The sequence below is a fragment of the Pleurodeles waltl genome, chromosome 7, assembly GCF_031143425.1.
Source record: "Pleurodeles waltl isolate 20211129_DDA chromosome 7, aPleWal1.hap1.20221129, whole genome shotgun sequence".
Classification (NCBI taxonomy): domain Eukaryota; kingdom Metazoa; phylum Chordata; class Amphibia; order Caudata; family Salamandridae; genus Pleurodeles; species Pleurodeles waltl.
In genome coordinates this window covers 497,339,577-497,364,030 of record NC_090446.1, presented here as the reverse complement: position 1 = coordinate 497,364,030, position 24,454 = coordinate 497,339,577, and the positions used below count along the sequence as shown (strand labels likewise).

The 24,454-nt window shown below is 45.1% G+C and overlaps 1 protein-coding gene across 10 annotated transcripts in view; it reads right to left on the bottom strand.

The window, feature by feature from the left end:
- The window catches only part of SETD1A (SET domain containing 1A, histone lysine methyltransferase), a 905,198-nt gene that overhangs the window by 119,009 nt on the left and 761,735 nt on the right, over positions 1 to 24,454 (bottom strand). For all 10 annotated transcript variants that reach the window (XM_069244167.1, XM_069244168.1, XM_069244163.1 and 7 more), the window contains one exon: positions 6,358 to 6,530. In XM_069244167.1, the coding sequence (XP_069100268.1) occupies positions 6,358 to 6,530 (173 nt within the window). The remainder of the gene's footprint in view (positions 1 to 6,357; positions 6,531 to 24,454) is intronic.

The window sequence follows — 24,454 nt, the reverse complement described above, 5'->3', positions numbered from 1 at the left end:
CTCTGCAAAAATGTATTGCGTTGCCTCAATTTCTCAGTGATGAGCTGTTCTATCTCGAAGAGTCTTTTTCGACATGAACAAATGCCAGGTCTTGCAGCCTTCTCTATGTTCCAGCAAACAAGCAGATATTACAGACCTGATGTTGATTGGTCCGAGGGAATTTGGAGTGACACTTAAGACAGAACCGGAAAGGCGTCCGTTCCATCAGGCTTCCATTTTCCGAGGTGTAGAATGGAGTTCAGATTAACAGATCTCTTCAATCGAGGAATCCAAAGGGATAGAGAAAAACGCAATAGAAAACAGTATAGATGGGTTTGGAGAAGTTTTTCAGAATGGAAGAGACCTTATTGGGTCTTAAACTGGAGTTCAGACAAAACACAACCGGACCAGGCAGCGGGAAAAAAATAATAATCTAAAGATGGAGTTAAGGACCATGCACATTGCCAGCAAGAGGAGGAGTCACTTTACCTCGTGACTTTCCAAACAAAAACAACATGCAGCATTCCAGACCAAACACTAGATGGCGGAAGTATGCAGAACGTGTATCTACAGCCACACAAGCCATCAAACAGATCATTTCAATTGCAATTAATGTGAGTCCCAAGCAAAATCCTTAATTCTCCCACACAGGTAGAGTGAGACAAAAGTAATCAACCCACCTTTAGCTCACCCAGCCTACATGGGCAAAGCTGCAGAAAAATAGGGTTTGTACCCTTCTGGAAAGAAGTGGTTTGACTCTAGTCATGTTTCCAGAGACAGATCACTTGGAATTGCCTAACAAAGGAAACCCAATTGCAATCATATTTAGCTAACGGACCCGCAATATCGCAGGATAACAGAAGAATCTCATGGGGGCTATTAGCCAAAGTGTCTGTAGAGATGGTTGCTGGCAGAGGGGGACCACAGCAGACGAAGGTAAAGCAGGCTGGGCAAATCAGTTGCAGGGAACCAGGTTACATAGAGGGGCACATTTATTCACTGTCCTTTTGGAAATATTGGGGGAACAGGTGAGCATCCCCCTTATGGTCATGCCCCTGTGGAACCTGTTTTAGCTTGTTCATAAGAATTATTTCTTGCTTATAAAAAAAATAAAAATAAAAGCCAAAGGGAAGGGCCTGAATGCTAGTTGGTTTGGAAGATCTAAAGAAAGCTACGGTTGCCAGGAACCATGCTGCAATGTTGTGCCTGTTAAAAATTTTCACTACACAATCCCTGGCCCACCTCTCAACCTCATACCCCAACCAGCTCACCCTTTTCACCACGTTAATAGAATCATACATCTGCATCCCCAAATTAAAGTCCTTATTTAGCCAATGCACCAATTTGTTTGTAAGCTCATCACAGGGCTCCAACATTGACCTAATCAAAGGAGGCACATTCAGGTGGAAAGTTGATTACAATCCCTGTTTGAGGTTATGTGGGTTGGGTCACATTTAGGGGACTGGAGCCTGGAAAGGGGTCTAATGAGACCACAGAGACAGGAGGATCTTTGTTTATTCCCTAGTAAGCTGGTCTAAGTCAGGGGAAGGATCCAACCTAGTACCACTCTCATGCAAAGTCCATGGGTGCGCAAGAGTGGGCTTATTAGACAAACCAGGGTTTAACACACTATATTCAGGAGTCAGAGCTCCACCCCGTGCATGAATTCCGTCATCTGCAACAGTATTGATTCAATAATCGTTAACCTAGAGAGAACTGGTGCCATGTTGGCGCTAAAAGCATCACTAAACACTTTCAAAGAAGCATCAGGCAAGGCACCCTCAAAAAGAGAAAAATTATCTGTTCTATCAGTTTGCTTGCTCACGTTGACATGATGCTCCCACCCTTGGGTACAGGTGTCCGTCTCCTACACTTGTTATTAGGGCTAAGACCAGTAGACTTGCAGGTTAAACCAGGTGGAGAGCCTGCCCTGTAAGTCAAAGTTAACCCCTTCTGTGACAGGGACAATGTCTCCACAATTGGCACAGCCCTTGCACACAGATAAGTCCCTTGTAAAAGGTAACCCGGGTATCAAGGGCCCTGTGGCCAGGGAAGGTCTCTAAGGGCTGCAGCATGTATTATGCCACCCTGTTGACTCCTCACTAAGCACATGCACAATGCCTCACAGCGTATGTGTGTGCTGGTGGGGAGACAAAGACTAAGTCGACATGGCACTCCCCTCAGGGTGGCATGCCCACAACCCACTGCCTGTGGCATAGGTAAGTTACCCCTCTAGCAGGCCTTACTGCCCTATGGAAGGGTGCGCTATACCACAGGTGAGGGCATAGCTGCACGAGCACTATGCCCCTACAGTGTAAGCCAATTCTTAGATATTTAAGTGCAGGGTAGCCATACAGAATATATGGTCTGGGAATTTGTCAAAACACGAACTCCACAGTTTCATAATGGCTACATTGAATACTGGGAAGTTTGGTAACTTCTCAGCACAATAAATCCACACTGATGCCAGTGATGGATTTATTGAGAAATGCAAACAGAGGGCATCTTAGAGAGGCCCCCTGCATGGCAGCCCAACTACTAGTGCTAGGCTGACCAGTTTCTGTCAGCCTGCCACATCCCAACAGGTTTCTGGCCACATGGGGTGAGTGCCGTTGTGCCCGTCCTGGATGGAGGTGCTTTACACCTCCCCCTGTAGGAAATGTAACACCTGGCGGTGAGCCTCAAAGGCTCAAGCCTGGTGTCAGAGCACCTCAGGGCACTCCAGCTAGTGGAAATACTACCCCCCGTCCTCTCCCCCCCAGTCACAGCCGCCACTTTTGGCAGCAAGTCCGGAGGAGATAATGAGAAAAACAAGGAGGAGTCACCCTCCAGTCAGGACAGCCCATAAGGTGTCCAGAGCTGAGGTGACCCCTTCCTTAGAAAATCCTCCATCTTGCTTTGGAGGATTTCCCCCAATAGGATTAGAAGAAACCAGCTTTAAAGGGACTCCAGCCTCACTCCGGAAGCGTGGATCCCCAACACTCTGCACCCGATGCCCCCGGCTCATGTCCAGAGAAACCAACACTGTAGAGAGGACCCCCAGGCGACTCCGACGTGGGCACCCTGAGACTACCTCCCTGCACCCCCACGGCAACGCCTGCAGAGAGAATCCAGAGGATTCCCCTGACTGCGACTGCCCGGTAATAAAGAACCCAACACCTGGAAGAAGCACTGCACCCGCTGCCCCCAGGCCTGAGAGGAACCAACTACCAGTGCAGGAGTGACCAGCAGGTGGCCCTCATCGTTGCCCAGTTGGTGGCTGGCCCGAGAAGCCCCCCTGTGCCCTGACTAAATCGCCAGATTGACCCCCGGGTCCCTTCATTGAATTCTATTCAAAACCAGACACCTACTTTGCACACTGCACCCGGCTGCCCCTATGCCACTGAGGTTGTATTTTGTATGCATGTTTGGGACCTCCCCAGTGCTCTGCTCTCCGAGGACGCAGGTACTTACCTGCTAGCGGACTGGAACCTGAGCACTCCTAGTCTCCACAGGCACCTATGTTATTTGGGCCCCACTCTGACCTCTGCACCTGACTGGCCCTGTGTTGCTGGGTGTTTGGGGTTGACTTGAACTCCCAACAGTGGGCTGCCTATGCCCCGGAGACTGAACTTGTAAGTGCTTTACTTACCTGCTAAACTAACTTGAACTTACCTTCCCTAGGAACTGTTGAATTTTGCAGTGTCCACTTTAAAAATATCTTTCATAACCAACGTTCTGTATTGAGATTCAAAGCTTCTTTAAACTGTAGGTGACCTTCTTCGTCAGTTCTCAGCATATTCTTTATGACTTCTTTCACACCATCACCAGCAAGATTTTTTAAGATAATTGATAATCTTTCTGTTATAAGGCTCTTCAAGTGCATCAATGAAATCATCAAATGTCTCTCTCCAAGAAGTCCATCTATCTCCAATATTATGCTTTTTGGGAGCATCGAAAGGTGGTGGTGTCAGGAAGGCAGCAGTACTGTAGACAAGTGTGGAACTTACTAACGTTGAGGGTAGCGTGCACTCTGAGGCTGTTTGGTAATCATGTACATGCAGATCTTGTTTAAGGTCCTTTGACGGGTTGGCCTCAGGATCGTCTTTAACATTACTTGGAACTATGGCTTCTTTGTTAGCTACCATCTGAAAAATGCCACTGTTCCAAAAATCACTTTCGGCTCTTTATTGACCTATGAAGTTATTCCGAGAGTCCACTCTGCAACTTTGTAGGCAAATCGCTTCGGGTATAGATGGCTCTGTAAGTACAACCCTGGGCACTTTTCCTTGAGCTGCTTCAGAGAGAGCTGTGGTACAATGACTTTAGTGGATTTGGCAAGTCATTTATTTCTTCTTTTCTAAACTTCAGTTTGTACTTCCTGACAACAGGTTAATCTCCGCCTTGCAGCACTTCTGTTCGCAGAGGTATTTGGAAAGCTATGATTATCTTTGTCTGTGCTTTGTAAACCTAGTTGTATCAGTCTTCAGTATTAATGCTCCGTGTAATGAACAAATTTGTCTTGCGTGTCAGCCTGGTACCTTTATCTATGGCCTGACCAGCAGATTCGGAGCCAACAACGTGTAGTTTCTTTACAATGCTTTTGTGTCTTAAACTGCATCACAGCAGCTGGAGCTGTCCTTTGACTTCATACAAATGAAGCGTCGATGCAGTACAGAAGCAGTTTGCTTGGACCACGGCAAACTCTCTGGGGGAGCATGATCGTTCTTCGGGTTACTTATTCCATCCTGGTCGCAGTTGTAGTGTCCCCTCCCCAGCCTGGGTACCCACTAATGACTACGCCACACGGAGCAGAATATTACAAGCCTTTTTTCTTCTGTGTGTAACTGCAAACTCAATATTAAAAAAAACTTTCAATGCATTCTGATCTAAAAACGATGTCACACTTCTATGGAGTCCGTTCAGAGCCACAAGGTTTGGATCACAGAACTCACAAAACACTACAGAAGTGTGTGACCACTTTTGGCAGGAACAAGCCATGTGTTCTCAAATCCAGTTGGTTTGGCAAAAAATCTGTGTAAGGAGGGAGGGTGCACAGAGTGCTTACAGCTAACTAACCTGCTGGCCAATGTAATGGCCACTAGAAAGGCTATTTTGATAGTCAAAAGACATGGATGACAGCTAAGCATGGGCTCAAAGGGCAAGCACATCAAAAATGTGATGACTAAGTTCTGGTCCCATTGAGGCATGATGAAGGGTTTTAGAGGAAACATATGTTGGACTCATTTTAGAAAATATGTCACACATGACTTGAGCAGGGAGTGCTGATCCAGCAACTGCAAGAAAGCAGATAGGGCCGAAAAATACCTTTGAATTCTGCATTAAGCAAAGCATTGCCGGACTAACAATAGAAAAAAAAACACATAGAACATAGCTGCAGAGAGGGGTTGAAACATTCTTGGTAGTACACCAAGCTACAAACTTGCCCCATCGACAGGAGTATAATGTCTTGGTTGAGAAACACCAGGATAACAGAATTATTTTAACTGGGTAGGGGTTGCTCAGACTCTGGGAAATTCTGGGGGTGTGTGGAGCGGACCCAGACTCAGGCTAAGCAGCTGACGAATTGAAGCAGGGGCTAGAACTGCAGCACTATACCAGTGCATCATCCGAAGACTTGGACTGGCGATTACGGTTTTAGATTTGTTGGGAGACTTAGCCGATGATGAAAAGCACCAGTAACGTCTCCACAACCAAGATCTGGAATGCTGCGGAGTTGACTCCACAAGTGACCAGGAGCTTCAGGAAGCCCTCCCGAACTGCCTTTGTATTCATGCCCTTGCAGTCAGGACAGGCCTTGGAGTCGTGCCTGGCTCTAACGCTCTGGGGTCAAAGTGTGGGTCTGTCACAGACATCTGTCTGTGAAAGGAACCACAGGGCGTAAACAACACAGGTTTTTTTTAGGGTACACCCCTTACACACTGGGAATGAAAAACTCAAAAATAGAAGACAAAAATGTTGAAAAATGAGTCCAAAAAGTGGATGAAGGTAGCACTCTCCAGATCTGCATTAAGAATATGGAAAGAAAAGAACTGATGTAAGCAAGATGGGGTAGTGCCTAAATAGGCATCATGCACGTCACACTGGGTGAGGATGCTGCTGAGGAGCTGTTCTACATAACTTACCACTGAACAGAGGTTCTGTTCGAAAATGTCAGATCCAGTCTAACACCCAGGGGATAATCTAAGGTAAGGAATCTGCAGGCAGAATCCTCTATAAGGTGTGTTTTTTTACAGTGGTGTATAAAAAAATTACTCAAAAGGGAAGGAATCCTTCCTTGTTAGAGAATCTGTGATTTACATATTCTACAGATATAATCTTGACCAAATTAGGTGAAAGTGCAAGTTTTTTTAAAGAGCTCTGTGAAAAGGGGTCTACCTGTGAGTCCAAAGCATCCAATTCTTGAACTGCCATGGGATAGTTGTCGAGATACTTGTCCTTGTCCTTCTTGCTGATTGTATAAAAGCCTTCGCTGCGAGCACAGCCAGTTGCATGCTCCCTCAGACCGTCCTGAGATTTCCTCCTTCTCTTCGGGTTTGCAATATTGGTAAGTAGATGAAGTAGGTTAAGGAAAGAGAAACTAAAGTATGCATGCAAAAGTGGTCGAAAAACAAATATCTGTCCACCAGCATCCATTTTATATGCTACACTTCATTTAAAACAATAAATAGCATCTCAGAAAGCTATACGATACCCAGCTCTAAACACCATCAGAGACAAAGTGAATATTAAGATCAGGACAACAAAACAAAAATGCAAAATAATGTGTAAGCAGTGGGATGCACAATAAAAGCAAACAAGGAGTTTCTGTGCTAAGGTAAGAGAAAAGGACATTACTTATCTGTACGTTACATAATCTTTGACCGCAAGTTAAACATCTGTAAATAGAATTGCAAACTAACTATTCCTACCTTTGACATCTGTGCACTTACAATGAAAATGAAGTTAACAAATATTTTTCTGAAATCTTTTGTTCGGTCAATGCCATTACAGGATATCACAGGCACAGACACACACACACACCCTTATTGACTGATGGGATTGCTTTCAAATATAACAATTACAATGACACAAGTTGCTGTGAAGCATCCAGTCACTTTGAGGATGAGGTGTGAAACAGACCTCAGAACTATTTCAACAATAAAAACACTTGAACAAGCTCAGTAGAAAAAAATATTTTGCAAACGTACTTGCCTGAGATGCATTTTAAGGCACTTGAAATCTGCCTCAATAATTCCACACTAATGAATGTTTAATAAGAGAACATGTGATTGTACGAGACATTTTCTAATACAAAAAGGTTCTTTTTCCTTCTAACAGCCATCAGAGGTAGTCAATTACAGAAAACTGCAATTCAAATGTAGCCAAAGAGAATGGCGAGGGCGGCTTCTTGGATGGTCACAAGGATAGATTTTCCACAAAAGCAGATGCAAAATCATCTCTACTTGAAAGTGTGGTGGAAGGATGTTCTGTCTCTTTCCAAAACACCCATGCAACTGTTTAGTTCAAGTGGTCATAAAGAAGATCTTCTGGACCAGGCTGCCAAGCTCAAACATTGTGAGGCAAGATACTGCATAGAATTATTGGAAGTTCAGCCTACATGGCACACAATGATTCTCTGCAGAGGTGCAGGTAGGTTTCAGACCAGCACGGGTGAGGCCACTCCACTGTAAAGAGGAGTGTAGGGCAGCTGCACCAAAAGGACCTGTAGTTCACTTATGCAGCATGTTCACTTAACTGCAATGAGGAAGATGGTTTTAACTGTCAAAAGCCATAAAGAACAGTTGTGCAGTGGTTCAAAGGGTGTGCAAATGTGCTGATCCCACTGAGGCATAACAAGTGGCTTGGGGGAAATTATGCAAATTAATACTTTTATGAAATTCATCACAACCAGCAACTTAAAACTTGGCTTGATGGCGGTTTAACAGGTCCACAGAATAGAGTTTAGTGAAAATGTGTGGTGTAGACCAAGCAGCTGCTGTAAAATACCAGCTATGGGGATGTTTCCCAGAAAGGCTATGGTGCCCCCTTTCTTTCTAGTACAGAGGGCTCCTGGAGGAACTGGTAAATCCTTTGTAACTTTTACAGCAAACCCCTCATGAGCTGCTCCCCCCCCCCCCCCCAAGACCGTGAAATGTAGGAAGGTGAACCCCACTTCATTCTTTACAGGCTGCCCGGTCCTGCCAGATGACTTGAAAGAGATCCACAATGCAAAGAAAGGATGTGCACCAAATCTAAAACACTTCACAGCCAGCTGTAGTGTGGTGATGTGTGTTGCTGCTCTCTCAAGCTCTCAGGGCACCATAGGCACTATCATACTGAGATCACAATGAATGAATGAGTAATTGGGGACATGCCCAGAGCTCATGGACATGCCAGGGAGCACCCATAGGGCATCACATATGCTAGTATTGAAATCTATTATCTACATTACATTCCAGGAACCGCCTTGAATCAATGGATGAATGAATGCATATGTCTACACCCCACACTATGCATGGGTATATCCTCAGAGAGCACAGGGGAAAGTATGCAAATCTATGGAATATACTGGGACCCCATGAATAAATGTGGGCATAGTTTTACCTATTGTGGAGATGTGCGACAAAAGTGGAACTCGTCTGTGAATATGCACAACAAATAGGTCTTGCCCACACCGTAGTACCCTATGAGGAGCCGCTGGAGCAGGATATTGTACTGCTTGGCCACACTGCCAGTGGGGGAGCTTGCTCTTAGACAGGAGATGCTGCTCTGAAGGAGCGGAGGCAAGACAAATTGACATTGTTCCTTTGATGCAGTGTGAGGCGTGCCCCGCTTTACTAATATTGACATCCACTGGCCAAAGTTACTCCATAGTTAACTTCCTTTGTGCAGAACACACTAGTGTCAATTACATCAGGACTGTTGACAGCACAACTAAACCTCCTTTCGAGTAATTCTGGCTCTGCTGTTACTTACCCGAGGTTGCAGGAAACAGATGCTCGTAGTCTGAAGCACAACCCTGTTGACTGGGCCTAATCAAAAATATCAAGGGCCAGCACACTTTACAGAAGACTCTGTCCCGATTTACAAGCGGGCACATTATTTGGCCTTTGTCTTACCTTTTAAAGTACTTTTCTTATTAAAACTAAAGAACACTCATCCTTCAGCTACTGATTATTGCTTGATGCATATTATGAATGCTGACTTTCTAACCTCATGCCACCTCCTTGAGTACGTTTTTCTCTGCTCGACTGGTAAAGGTGAAGAGCCAGGATCTCACTCATAAAGGCCTCTATTCTTACATCCTGAGTCCTGTGTCCCTTAAGACACTGATGAGTAAGGATATGGATTTCTCCCCTCTCATTAAACCGAAGTTTCATTGTTTGTAGACTTCAAAAACACATCTCCTTAAACAAAGCTAGCTCACCAATGGAAGAAAGTGCTTAATTGCAGAGGTGGTTTGAAGGGCAGCTGCAGTCCTAGAAATGCAGTTGCTCACTAAAGAGACAGACACAAATGTATTGACCTAGATTCTTTGACAAAGGCCAGCTTCATCTCAGCCACTTAAGTGATCCCTTTACCGATATCCTTTTAGCTGTATGGTCTAAGCTATGTCCACGACCACCAGTCAGTCTTGATCTGCGCTAGGCGACCTAGAACGTCCCCTGATGACAGCAGTCCTCAAATTTTCCCTACCCTGATTTAGCATCAGCCATCACTATAGATTTCCCAGTCAGGCTCATGCCTCATCACTAAGAGGCAGAGTATGGCATTTCCTTCCTGACTGGAGATCATGCCGTCGGAAAGGTGTGTTTGGAAATTGTTCAAAGGGGCAATGCCCCTGGAGATGGTTGAACTTACGGAGCAACTTTCTCTTCACCAAATACCTGACAGACTCTGCCAGAGCAGACGAGCTGACCCGGTTTCATCTGCATGACTACATGTGGCATCTTCATTCCGAGGTGGTTCAGGGCTTCTTTGAGCAGTGGTTGCTCCCTTGCTAGATGTATTTGCGACTGTCAAGAAAACGCATTGTCAGTACCTGTTGAAGGGCTCCTGTATGCATTTCCACTGCTAAATCCCCTGCCTCTGGTTCAAAGGAAAAATCAAGACCAACCAGTCACAAGTAATTCTTTTTGCCCCAGACAGAGCAGAAGATTGAGCCTGAGCCTTTGTCCTTTGATCAAGTTTGTCCCATCTAATGTTTGCCCTGGATGTGTGCAATTTGTTTTTGTTCAAAGAAGGCTTCTCGAATCAGGCAGTAATGTGATTCCTCCTCTTACTTGTAATGTGCATGGCCATCAGCTTCATTGCTAGATGGTTTTCTTTCTGTCATCTGGTTCGGACATGTGTTCTCATGCCTCGAAACAATGTCATTATAGTGTTCTCTTCAGCCTTCATGGTTCTTCTCCCTCCATCAGTATTGTCTTAGATTATGTTCCCCTTCTCTTGTATCAGGGCGAGGCTTGCAGTTTCATCCAGGGTGGACTTCCTTTTGACTTCAGCTCCCCATCCTTTCAGCATCAGCGAGGCCAGCAAACCTCCACAAGAGGCTACTTCAGAGTTGCCTACTGGGGTAAGAGTACCAAGGTTAGAGGCAAAGGTGGCTTCCCCAAAGCAGCAGCCTCAACCAAGCAGTGACTTGACTGGTCAGGCTAATCCCCCACTCTTCACCACCAATACCACATAACACCTGTCTGACGACAACTTCAGATGTTCTTCCCCACCTGGCAACATGTCACCTCAGACCAGCCAGTGGGTATTAGACATCATTCAACATGGTTACTGTCTGGAGCTTCCTTCCGCACCACCCAACATACCATCTCACAGATATGTCCTATTCCCAGAACGTTAACACCTACTTTGGAAAGTTTCGAAAGGAGTCAAAGGAGCCATATTTAATATGCCACAAGACCTACAGAGTTCAGGGGTATAGCCCCTTTACTTCCATGCTCCCAAAAAGGACAGATCCCTCAGTCTTACTCTGAACCTCAGACCTCTCAACGAGTACATTCTGTCAGAACATAATCACTCTCCAAGATTATATTTCACTGCTACAGCAAGGTGACTTCATGGCTGCACTCAGCCTCAAAGACGTATACTTCCAAATCCCAATTCACCTAGTGCATCAGCGCTACTTCTGGTTTGTTGTAAATGGCACACTATCAGTTCAAAGTGCTGCAGTTAGACATCGCACCATATGTTTTTTTACAAAATGCCTTGCAGTAATGGCCCCGCATCTGCAAAGACATAGAATCCATCTATTCCCAACCCTGTATGATTGGTTGATAAAGAGCGCAACACAACAGCAGTGTTACGTACACACCCTAGCCTCTATCAATGTTCTTCAGGAACTAGGCTCTATGATCAATAATGTAAAGTCTCATCTTTAACCCCTTTAAATCCAACCCTATTTAGGTGGCATCATCCTAAATACAGAGGTTGACAGAGCCAGTCTCAGTACAGTCTTTTTCAGCCATAGCAAAACGTCACAGTCAAGACTAGCATGCACTTTATCGGCATGATGGCCTCATGCATCTCCATAGTTCCCCACACAAGGTTACACATGCGCCCACTGGAGCAATGCTTAACGCATCAATGGTCTCAGGCAGAGTCTCACTGGGAAGATCTAGTGTTGATTAGCTGCCACGCACATCGCTCTCTGCAGTGGCTGAACACCAACAATTTGAAGAAAAGGCAACCATTTCTCAACCTAGTTCCACAGATTACCATTAGAATGGACACATCTATCACTGAGTGGGGAGTGCATCTACAAAACCTGACTGTACAGGATCAGTGGGATCCCAGTCACGGGGGCCTCCACATCAACTATTTGCAGCTGTTAGCTGTTCATCTAGCGCTCAAGGCATTCCTTCTCTACATAGTGGGCAAGGTGGACCTCATCTGGACTGACAACATAACAGCCATGTATTACCTACAAAGCAGGGAGACACTCGCTCTCCCTAGCTCTCTTAGCTAGCCTATTCCATCTGACTCTAGGCTCTCCACTACATGATCTATCTGCTAGCGGACTACCTTCCAGGGGTGGACAACTACCTCATCGACCTTAGCAGGATGCAGCAACAAGTCCACGAGTGGGAACATCACCTGCGAGTCCTCCTACAGTACTTCCGACGATGGGGGTTTCTAGACATGGACCTCTTTTCTATGACTGAATACACAAAAAGCCAAAACTTCGCCTCCAGATTCCCTTATTCACGTTCCTTGAGCAACGCACAATGGATAAACTGGTTAGAGATATTCGCCTACCTTTCTCAACCTCTCCCACTCATTGCTGTTTGTGGTTCAGAGGCTTCAGCAAACGTCCCTCAACCAAGTGGTTCCACCTGAGTTTTCAGTGGCTCTGCACGATAAGCTCCACAACAGACTGGAACTTCCCACGCAGAGCTCTAGAGAAATCAGGCACCCCAATCCCAGGAGTCTCAACCTTACGATCTGACTCCTGAAGTCTTAGAGTTTGTTACCTCAGTGAGCCCCCTGAATGCATGAATATACTAAAGCACACAGGCCCACTACTCGTGACCTTTATGCTGCCAAATTAAAATGTTTTTGGATTCTACTGATTTTCAAACCACATTGACCATTCAGCAGCTAGTGCCCAAAACATTTTGTTACCTGTTACACCTACAAATTTGTGAACGAGTCTTCACCTCCATTTGTCTACACTTGGCTGCTGTGGCTGCTTATCTCCAATATAGGCAACAAGATTCCCTCTTTAAGATCCCAGTCATTAAAGCTTTATGCAGGGACTCCTGAGGGTCATTCCTCCACGTGTTTCCCAGTCTTTGTTGTGGAATCTCTATATCATCCTTACAAGACTCATGGGTTCTTCATTTGAGCCCCTCCATTCATGCCATCTTCACTGCCTCTTTTGGAAAGTGTCATTTCTTGTGGCTATCACCTCACTCAGACGTGGCAGTGAGCTCCAAGCTTTAACATTAAAAGAACCCTTCTTTCTGGTTCAGAGAGATAGGGCTGTCCTTTGCAATAACCCTAAATTTATTCCTAAGGTGATCTATCCGTTCCACCGTAACCAGTCTATAGAACTGTTTTCTTTCCTCAACCTGACTCAGTCGAAGAAAGGGTTCCTCATAGCTTAGCTTTTAAACAAGCCTTAATGTACTATGTGAATAGGAAGAACTACTTTAAAAACACTCAACTTTTTGTTGCGTTTTCTGAACTGCATAAAGCAAAGGCTTTATTATAATCAGGCATAGCCAGCTGAATAGTTAAATGTATCCAGTCATGATACACACCTGAGGGGGAGCCCAAAGGCCACAAGAGTGGGAAGAATCTACCACATGGAGTCCAATGTTCACAGGCAGGGGAAGAGTCTGCAGGAGGGAGTCCATAGTCCAGTGGAGAGTGCTAGAGTTAATGGATGGGGCAAGAGTCCCGGGAGGTGCCCAGAGTTCACAGACACAGCGGGACACCAACAGGCTTATTGACACTCACTTTCAAGGGCAGTGAGTATCCATCAGAATTAGAAGGGCATCTGGACAGTCAAAGGGAGAAACCACACAGGGGGGGAACAGGTTCTAACACACAATAAATGCATATGTTGATCCGTGTGCGCTTTCAATGTGCTCCTTTCATATTCTCATGCTTCAGTGAGTTGGTGTTCGTGCTCTCAGATGCATGCTCACAGGTGTGTTGTGCTGCACGGTGTGCAATTAGTTCCTAGAAATGTGCAGTGTTTGCACTTCTGATATGTTCCTGCCTGAGCGGCTCCAAGTATCTCAAGTGTTGGCTTGTACATCTATGTAGTAATACCAATAGTGTACAGTGATTGCTGCAGTGTGTGTGATCACTGGGTGTTCCTAGGTGAGAGGTACGCCCAGATGTGTGTACTGTCATAGTATAACTCCTAAAGTGGCCTCTGCCTGTTCCACCCTAGAGGCACCTCTTACTGTTAGATGCCTCCTGGTAGTCATTCTTCCCTCACTATACATCGATTCTCTTTTTATAGAGGTAAAACTGTCTTTAATGGGATTGTCCCATCTCCTCTCCCTCCAGGTGCCCTCTTCCTTATGAAGTCACAGCTCTCTCTCCTGAGGGAGGGTATAATGGAATGCACAAGCAGTGTGTGCTCTCATGCACCTCCAGTTGTTGATCTGTTGCTCTGTTTTCCCATGTTTGTGCAGTGTATGGCTTCAGGTAAGTGGTTTGCTTCCAGGTATATGCATTGTTTAATCATCCATGTCTGCACTTGGGCTCCCATGTGTGCTGCTTTTCCAGGCATATATCCCACATATTTGCAGCAGAGACAGTAACGTGCAGTGTTTTCTCCCTTGTCTATGCAGTAGACTCGGCTGCTGTGCCCCCAGATGTGTGCTTTCAGGCATGTGCTTACATGGTACCTTGTAAAGCTGTAATATAAATGAAGCATGGCACATCTGCTCTGAAGCAGCGGATACTGCATTATGTATGGCTGGTTCTTCCATGTACAAAGGGCATTTGTAGCACATACAAACCCACTTTAGCTGTCATGGTACTGCAATGTGTTGAGGTACACTGACTGTTTGTGTAGTGACTTGGACAGCAGCAGAATAAAAACATTACGCCTGCATGCCTTCCTAGAGGTACACCTGACCAAGTCTTACTTCAGCAGACGTACAGGATTTAAAGCATAGCACAGCACACGTGCTTCTGTATTCAGTTATACTGAGTTACAGTTTTAAAAACTGTAGCTCATTAATAGATCTCCATGTTTATTTTATGCAAACTTCAAACTTTGATAATTGTGATAATCAAATGATTCAAACTGCATTATTCCACTGTGCAAATTATTCTTGTATTTCAGCATAATCTATTCGTTCAGTTTAAGAATAATAATAAAATGTCGACCTGAATAACTGCAAGTGCAACCATTGCCTAACGCTTCAGAACCAGTTTGGGATGGTTCATTTTTCAAATGTCTTTCCAGGCTGCTCACTGGACAGTCTTTGTGTAGCGATGCCTTAAACATCAGGGAAGTCCCTATCATGGAACATCAACAACCGAGGCACAAGGAGGTGTGAAGGCTGTGCAGTGAAGTATGATCAAGGTAGACAAAAGACTTGGCCTCAACTAAAGGGCCGTCTGCTACCTGCAGCCTAACCCCTTCTCGTGCGCAGCATCTACAAAGTGCTACAGGATTTCTAATCAACAGCCATCGGCTAATAAAGTGTTCACTGAATTTGTAAAGGGAGCCTTTTTGCCATCGCTACACTCACTCCCGTGTTCGCATTTTCTATCCTCTAGCCACTGGAATGCAGACAATACTCTTTCACTGTCTAAGAAGATGTCCTCTCCTACCATATGGTGCCAATGCAAACCAAATGCATTCAAATGGAACCCACTCTGATTTGTTATAAGCTCCAGGAATGTGGTTGAGGCATCAGGAGGTGATGGGTGTGCTGGGTACAGGTCTGGGTCTGTATCCCCTGGTGGAGCCACGTCATACGAGTCCCAGGGGGCAATGTTTTGGGGAACATGAAAATAATCATGCACATGATCAGGGTGGGACCAGTGTCATCTCCAGGGGATCCCCAAGGAGAAATATCTAATGGCTCTATATATCAGAGTTTGGTAAATGAGGCATGTCTGGTAGAGGTGGTGGAGGCTGCTGCGGTAATGGTGGAGAAGGCGGTGTCAGAGGCAAAGGGCTGGTGGCCTTGTCCAACTATTTTTTTTTATTTATGGAATTGGTACATCTTAAGCCTCCTGAAATGAGTGGGGTTCCTCTTGGAAGGTGGTGGCTGGGAAGGTAATGGGTTGACTAATATCCTTCCAGTTTTAGGATGAATCTGGATCTGCTGTTGTCTTGAGTCTTTTCTCTCTTGCAGTTTTTGGAGAATGGGTACCACAGTAACCCCAATGTTTTTTTTCAGCACTGACTTCGAGGATTTCGTCTCCAAGCCGATTTTTTGTTTTGGCACCAAAGCTGTCAATGGTTGTGTCGACCCAGAAGGAGGGAAGGCCATAGAGGTTGCCAGCACTGAAGCTTTCAGCTGTGAGTCGGGTTTTGACGCCGAGCAGGAGAGCGGGCGTCACAACTGGATTCTCGGTGCCAACCATAGCCTACAAGCAGAGGCAGTCCAAAGGCCTCTTGCTTGGAGGCTGAGTCTTTTAGTGGATTCAACTCAAGGCTGAGGGGTAGGGGCTAGCGTACTCACTGCGTCAGTTTCCATTGTTACGCTGGTTATTATAAATTCAAACCCAGGATCGGATTCTGAGCTGACCTTGAAAGAAAAAGCCTCTTCTTCAGCCACTGAAGCTCTGGGTGGTGCTCCTGTTCAACATCCTGATGTTCGAAGAGGTCGGAAGTTTTAACAGCAGATCTTCGTTGCATCTCTAAGCGGTGTGCTCGACGATCATGAAGCATTTTCTTAGAGTGAAAAGCTCAATAGGCTTCACAGTCGTCAGCCCCCCTGTGGTCTGGGGAGTCACATGATACAGACCTGGTGGAAGTCGGCCTTGGGGTATTTTGGGTGGCAACGCAGACAGAATCAAAATGGCGCTCGCTCCATCACTGGGAGGGCATTGCTTGGAAAATGGATCTGGAGACAACAATGAAAGGATCGAAGGGTGAGGTCTTCGACAGGCCGCAACGAATCTGCATCAACTCCATGTTCGTTTATGGTTTAACATGCACAAGACAAAAACACGATCGATAATACAGATGGCAATAGAATAGAACCGAGAGCGACATCAGACGATGGTCTCAACTGGAAGAGGTAACACACGTCCAAACACGATGGCGGAGAAAAAACAATCTAACAATGGAGTTGATGCCCATGCGCAGTATCACCGAGGAGTAGTCACTTCCTCGTGAATCAAAAGGCTTTCTTTAAAGAAAAACAAACAGCACACATCCCGACCAAACACTAGATAGCAGGAGTATGCAGAGTATGTGCATCTACAGTCACACTTGCCTAGAAAGGAAAATGTCATTTACCCAGTGTACATCTGTTCGTGGCATTAGTCGCTGCAGATTCACATGCTGTGCATAGTCCGCCGTCTGGTGTTGGGTCGGAGTGTTACAAGTTGTTTTTCTTCGAAGAAGTCTTTTTGAGTCACGAGACCGAGGGACTCCTCCTCCTTTGTTTCCATTGCGCATGGGCGTCGACTCCATCTTAGATTGTTTTCGCCGCAGAGGGTGAGGTAGGAGTTGTGTATGTTAGTAATAGTGCCCATGCAATGGAATGAATAAGTATGTACAAAATAAAGGTTAAGGTAATATATTTACAAATGTTGGAGATTACTTCCAAACGGCTACAGGCTCCCGGGGAGGCGGGTGGGCACATGTGAATCTGCAGCGACTAATGCCACGAACAGATGTACACTGGGTAAGTGACATTTTCCGTTCGGTGGCATGTGTAGCTGCAGATACACATGCTGTGCATAGACTAGTAAGCAGTTATCTCCCCAAAAGCGGTGGTTCAGCCTGTAGGAGTGGAAGTAGTTTGAAATAAAGTTCTTAGTACAGCTTGACCTACTGTGGCTTGTTGTGCAGATAGCACGTCTACACAGTAGTGCTTAGTAAATGTGTGAGGCGTAGACCATGTTGCTGCCTTACATATTTCGTTCATTGGAATATTTCCTAGGAAGGCCATGGTAGCGCCTTTCTTTCTGGTTGAGTGTGCCTTTGGTGTAATAGGCAGCTCTCTCTTTGCTTTAAGGTAGCAGGTTTGGATGCACTTAACTATCCATTTGGCTATACCTTGTTTTGATATTGGGTTTCCTGTATGAGGTTTTTGAAATTGAATAAATAGTTGTTTTGTTTTCCTAATTAGTTTTGTTCTGTCAATGTAGTACATTAGTGCTCTTTTGATGTCTAATGTATGTAGTGCCCTTTCAGCTATTGAGTCTGGCTGTGGAAAGAACACTGGTAGTTCTACTGTTTGATTTAAGTGAAACGGTGAGATAACTTTTGGTAAGAATTTTGGATTGGTTCTTAGAACTACCTTATTTTTGTGTATTTGAATAAATGGTTCCTGTATAGTAAACGCCTGAATTTCACTTACTCTTCTTAGAGATGTAATGGCAATGAGAAATGCAACTTTCCACGTTAGGTATTGTATTTCGCAAGAATGCATGGGTTCGAAAGGTGGACCCATGAGTCTTGTTAAGACAATGTTGAGGTTCCATGAAGGAACAGGTGGTGTTCTTGGTGGTATAATTCTTTTTAGGCCTTCCATAAATGCTTTAATGACAGGTATTCTAAACAGTGAAGTTGAATGAGTAATCTGCAGGTATGCAGATATTGCTGCGAGATGTATCTTTATGGAAGAGAAGGCCAGATTTGATTTCTGCAAATGTAGTAAGTATCCTACTATATCCGTTGGAGATGCATGTAATGGTTGAACTTGATTATTATGGCAGTAGCAAACAAATCTTTTCCATTTACTTGCATAGCAGTGTCTAGTGGATGGCCTTCTAGCTTGTTTTATGACCTCCATACATTCTTGAGTGAGGTTTAAGTGTCCAAATTCTAGGATTTCAGGAGCCAAATTGCTAGATTCAGCGATGCTGGGTTTGGATGCCTGATCTGTTGTTTGTGCTGTGTTAACAGATCTGGTCTGTTGGGTAGTTTGACATGAGGCACTACTGACAGGTCTAGTAGTGTTGTATACCAAGGTTGTCTTGCCCATGTAGGTGCTATTAGTATGAGTTTGAGTTTGTTTTGACTCAATCTGTTTACTAGATATGGAAGAAGAGGGAGAGGGGGAAAAGCGTACGCAAATATCCCTGACCAATTCATCCATAGAGCATTGCCTTGAGACTGCTGGTGTGGGTACCTGGATGCAAAGTTTTGGCATTTTGCGTTCTCTTTTGTTGCAAATAGGTCTATTTGAGGTGTTCCCCAAATTTGGAAGTAAGATTTTAGAATTTGGGGGTGAATCTCCCATTCGTGTACTTGTTGGTGATCCCGAGAGAGATTGTCTGCTAGCTGGTTCTGGATCCCTGGAATAAACTGTGCTATTAGGCGAATGTGGTTGTGAATTGCCCACTGCCATATCCTTTGTGCTAGGAGACACAGCTGTGTCGAGTGTGTTCCCCCCTGTTTGTTTAGATAATACATTGTTGTCATGTTGTCTGTTTTGACAAGAATGTATTTGTGGATTATGATGGGTTGAAATGCTTTCAACGCTAGGAATACCTCTAACAATTCGAGGTGATTTATATGAAACCTTCTTTGATGTACGTCCCATTGTCCTTGGATGCTGTGTTGATTGAGGTGTGCTCCCCACCCTGTCATGGAAGCATCTGTAGTTATCACGTATTGTGGCACTGGGTCTTGGAAAGGCCACCCTTTGTTTAAATTTATACTGTTCTACCATAGAAGCGAGATGTATGTTTGGCGGTCTATCAACACCAGATCTAGAAGGTGACCCTGTGCATGTGACCATTGTGATGCTAGGCACTGTTGTAAGGGCCTCATGTGCAATCTTGCGTTTGGGACAATGGCTATGCATGAGGACATCATGCCTAGGAGTTTTAACACCATCTTTGCATGTATTTTTTGTGTTGGATACATGGCTTGTATGACTTTGTAAAAATTTTGAACCCTTTGTGGACTTGGAGTGGCTATCCCTTTTGTTGTGTTGATTGTCGCTCCCATGTATTGCTGTGTTTGGCACGGCAGAATGTGTGACTTTGTATAGTTGATGGTGAACCCTAGTTTGTAGAGGGTTTGTATGACATAATCTGTGTGGTGTGAACACTTTGTTAGGGAGTTGGTCTTGATTAGCCAATCGTCTAGGTAGGGGAACACGTGTATTTGCTGCCTTCTGATATGTGCAGCTACTACTGCTAGACATTTTGTAAAGACTCTCGGTGCGGTTGTTATACCGAACGGCAACACTTTGAATTGGTAATGTATTCCTTTGAATACGAACCTTAGGTATTTCCTGTGCGAGGGATGTATCGGTATGTGGAAATACGCGTCTTTTAGATCTAAGGTTGTCATGTAGTCTTGTTGTCTCAACAGTGGTAATACGTCCTGTAGCGAGACCATGTGAAAGTGTTCCGATTTGATGTAGGTGTTTAGTGTTCTGAGATCTAAGATCTAAGATTGGTCTCAGTGTTTTGTCTTTTTTTGGTATTAGAAAGTACAGTGAGTAAACTCCTGTGTTTTTTTGTGGACCTGGTACGAATTCTATTACGTCCTTTTGTAGTAATGCTTGAACTTCCAGATCTAGCAGGTCTAAATGCTGTTTTGACATATTCTGTGTTTTTGGTGGGACGTTTGAAGGGAGTTGGAGAAAAACTATGCAATAACCATGCCGGATAATTGCTAAGACCCAAGTGTCTGTTGTTATCTCCTCCCAAAATGTGTAGAACTGGCTTAGTCTTCCCCCCACTGGTGTTGTGTGAAGGGGTTGAGTGACTTGTGAGTCACTGTTTGGTTGGTGGGGTCTTGGGACCCTGAAATTTTCCCCGGTTTCTAGGGAATTGTCCCCCTCTGTATTGGCCCCGAAAGCCTCCCCTTTGGTACTGTCCCTGGTAGGTAGACAGTGTTGTTTGTGAGGTACTAGCTTGTGTGGTTTGACCTCAAAACCCCCCTCTGAAGGTTGTTTTGCGAAACGTGCCAAAAGTGCCTCTGCCCTGCGGGGAATAGAGTGCGCCCATGGCCTTAGCTGTGTCAGTATCTTTTTTAAATTTTTCAATTGCCGTGTCCACTTCGGGTCCAAACAATTGTTGTTCATTGAACGGCATATTGAGTACTGCCTGTTGTATCTCTGGTTTGAAGCCGGATGTGCGCAACCATGCGTGCCTCCTTATGGTTACCGCGGTACTTATTGTTCTTGCAGCTGTATCCGCTGCATCCATAGAGGAACGTATTTGGTTGTTGGAGATATTTTGTCCCTCCTCAACCACTTGTTTTGCCCGTTTCTGGAATTCTTTGGGTAGATGCTCGATGAGATGCTGCATCTCGTCCCAATGGGCTCTGTCATATCGCGCTAGGAGCGCCTGCGAGTTAGCGATGCGCCACTGGTTTGTAAATCTTCCTCAAACCTGTGTTTGCGCATTTGGGAGGACAGTGATTGTTCCTCTGAGTACGAACTGGCTGTCGGTTCAGTTGCTGGTCGTTTAGGCACCGAAACCGTGTCTTTTGTTGTTTTCGGCTCCGACAAGATTTTTCTCTTTTTCCGTGTCGAACTTTCTCGGCGTCGACCATCTTCAGTGCCGCTGTCTCTGTGCCGAGCAGCCTTGGTGGTGCTGTCTCGGTGTCGACCCTTTTCTGCAGCACTTTCTCGGTCCCGAGATTGCTGCGTGCCTGTGTCTCGACCAGAGTCGGACGACCTCTGCACCAGTTCGCCTTTTTTCGGTGCCGATGGACGGTCACCTACTTTATGGGTTGAGCCATGGCCTGTTGGCAGTGGCGTCCCCTGGGCTTTGTCTGTTTTCCCGTGTGGTGCTTGCTTCGACGTCTTACTCACGGTTTCTTCGACGTCGAATTCTTCCGAGTCCGATTCATGGATGGAGAAGGCTTCTTCTTCTTCTCCCTGTTCCTCGAACCCTCGTTGTCCTGTCGGCGTGGACGCCATCTGCAACCGTCTGGCTCTTCGGTCACGGAGCGTTTTTCTCTACCGAAACGCTCGACCGGCCTCACACGTTTCTTCCTTGTGCTCGGGTGACAGGCACAAGTTACAGACCAAATGCTGGTCTGTATAGGGATATTTACTGTGGCATTTAGGACAGAATCGGAACGGGGTCCGTTCCATCAGTGTCGATGTTGCACGCGGTCGGGCCGACCAGGCCCCAACGGGGGATCGAAATTACCCCGAAGGGCTACCGGAGCTCTTCAGGATTCGGTGTCGATTCTAATCTAACCCGATACCGAACGAAACAATACCGACGTGGTTTTCCGAAGTTATGACTATCTTTCCGTCCCGAAACACGGAGCGAAAAGGAACACGTCCGAACCCGATGGCGGAAAAAAAACAATCTAAGATGGAGTCGACGCCCATGCGCAATGGAAACAAAGGAGCAGGAGTCCCTCGGTCTCGTGACTCGAAAAGACTTCTTCGAAGAAAAACAACTTGTAACACTCCAACCCAACACCAGACGGCGGACTATGCACAGCATGTGTATCTGCAGCTACACATGCCACCGAACATAGTATTTCTTTCTATGTGCTTGCATATTGTGCTCTACATTGCTTAAAACCAGCATGAAAAACTGACCTTTAATTTTTAACTTCTGATTATCACTATTTGTTTTTCCCTTCTCTTTTAAATGGTCCTCTCCACCCCTTGCATGACACATGTGTGTTTGCCTTATTCTCTTATTACTGTATTTCTGCTTACTGGACACAACTTATTTAGAAGGCCACAATCTCTCCTCCTTCACCTGAAGATCATACATATGCAACCTAACAATATCTAATCTCCTCTCATTCATCCATCCATATTCCCACCAACCATGTGCATGCGCTCATACACACCCCCACCCACTAATAATCTTAACTAACCCTATTAACTTAGTGCACTATAAAAAGGGCCACTGCAATTAAGTGATTGTGCGGCCAGGGCGACTTCTGCATAATTACAGATTTGCCGCATTTGCCACACAATTCATCATCTGCTGCATAACCTGCAGATTTTAACCAAAAAAATTTTTCTATGCCCAAACGGTTGAAAAGTTATAACCAAAAAAACCTACAAAAAAAAACCCCACAGAAACCGTTGTTGCTGCACAGTCGAAGGCCCTTTGCAGAGGTTGACTTGTAACCTTTCTGTTGCTTAATGCTATATTTGGGTATTAAAAAGGTGCAACCAATGCCCAATGTGAACAAGTTTAAAAGTGACAAAGTAATGAAGTAATACTATCATTTAATGTGCTGCATTACGTTACATACATAATTTCAGTGGTCCAGACTATAAATAAACTGGAATGATTGCATGGAATGGATTGCTTGCACACACAAAACTCATCCCAACAACTAAAAGTAACCATTAACACTGGATTAACCACTAATTCTAGGTTCTGGATCCCAGAGGGTTTTGGCTGGCAGTACTCCAACCTTGGTGCTCAAAGGGAAAGCCTCTGGGCACCACTGGTGTGACACTAGGCTTCTGATCAGGAAATTCTGGCACATTGCTGGAATTTTCAGTTTCATTTCTTTTAACGAAATTGGGAACGAGTCCTTGTATCCTCCAGCAGGTCAGATTTGACACAGGCTCTGGGCTGTTTTGTTATTTTGATGCAGTGTTCCAACCATGGTTGTTGGCTTGAGTGTGAATAGGAAGACCAGAGTAAACTGGGGGTCTCCTGTCAATTCCCAAAAAGCGAATAAGGCTGCCCTACTCAATTACCTGGGGATGGGTAGTAGTCTCACCCAGAGAGCAAAGGGGTCCGAAAAGTGTAAGTGGAACTCTTTAGCTTAAACAAACAGTACAGACTGCTGTGAAAGACTTGAGGCAGGGCCTTATGTGCTCCACAGCAATGCAGGGGACCTTTCTCCATCCTTACAAGTAGCTGGTCCTCCACAACGCCCCTGTGACATTGTACTATTTTTCCTTTGGCCTCTACACTATCCAGTGTACTATTTAGTTGTGTCTCCGATTAACTTTCTTTGCTTTAAGTAATTCACTGGCTGGACAATGACTCATTGTTTTTATGAAATTCTTTACAGAGTTATCAGTTCGTACTCCACATTATCGTCCTGAGTAAATTACCACCAAATTTAGTTCGCATTTTTTGGAACTTCATAGTAACACTGACGATATGTGGTGGGTGGTTATCTACTCCCAAGGACATACTAGGATTGACCCCAACTCCCTATTCGAATCCGAGCAATGCTGGATCTTCAAATTAGGGACTCACATCCACGGGCTGAAAGATGATATCCCGTGGCTCCAATTTACCGATTAATCCTTGTTTTTTCTTGGATTTGTTTAGCTGTCCCCCGTTTTGATACAGGGCTGACTGTTTTAGAGTCTTTTCCTCTTTCAGTTAGGTCCCCCACTGACACTGTTGAAATGAGCCTTTTGATCTTTTGCACCTACCTACACGTATATTTGCTGTCCTGGTAGGGTCTCCTCTTCCCTAGGACTGTAGGTGTAAATATGGGGGAACACTCTCTTTCATGTTCTTGTAAATGATTTCTCCTTTTTGAACATCAGTTGTGTGCTCATTTTCCAACCAAATAGGTTGTTTTGAGTACACTTATTCACTAATGGTTCATATACCTTCTTCCTACGTACCAACAACACACCCGTTTTTTTCAGGATATTATTTACTACACTCTCTATCTTTGTTTCTGAGTCCTTTTTTAGTGATTAATACGGGACTCTGGACTCGAGAGTCCTTCCTCTCTTGTCATTCTCGAGGAGGCTCACGTGACTACGAGCCCCCAGATGCCCGGGCTTTTCCTGTTTAAATTGCGGGTGGCCGTGTATCCTAACTACCAGTGCAGGAACACGGCCGCGGGTAGGTGCCGGGCGAGGAGCTTCAATTTAGAAGTAAGTGCGCACGAGTA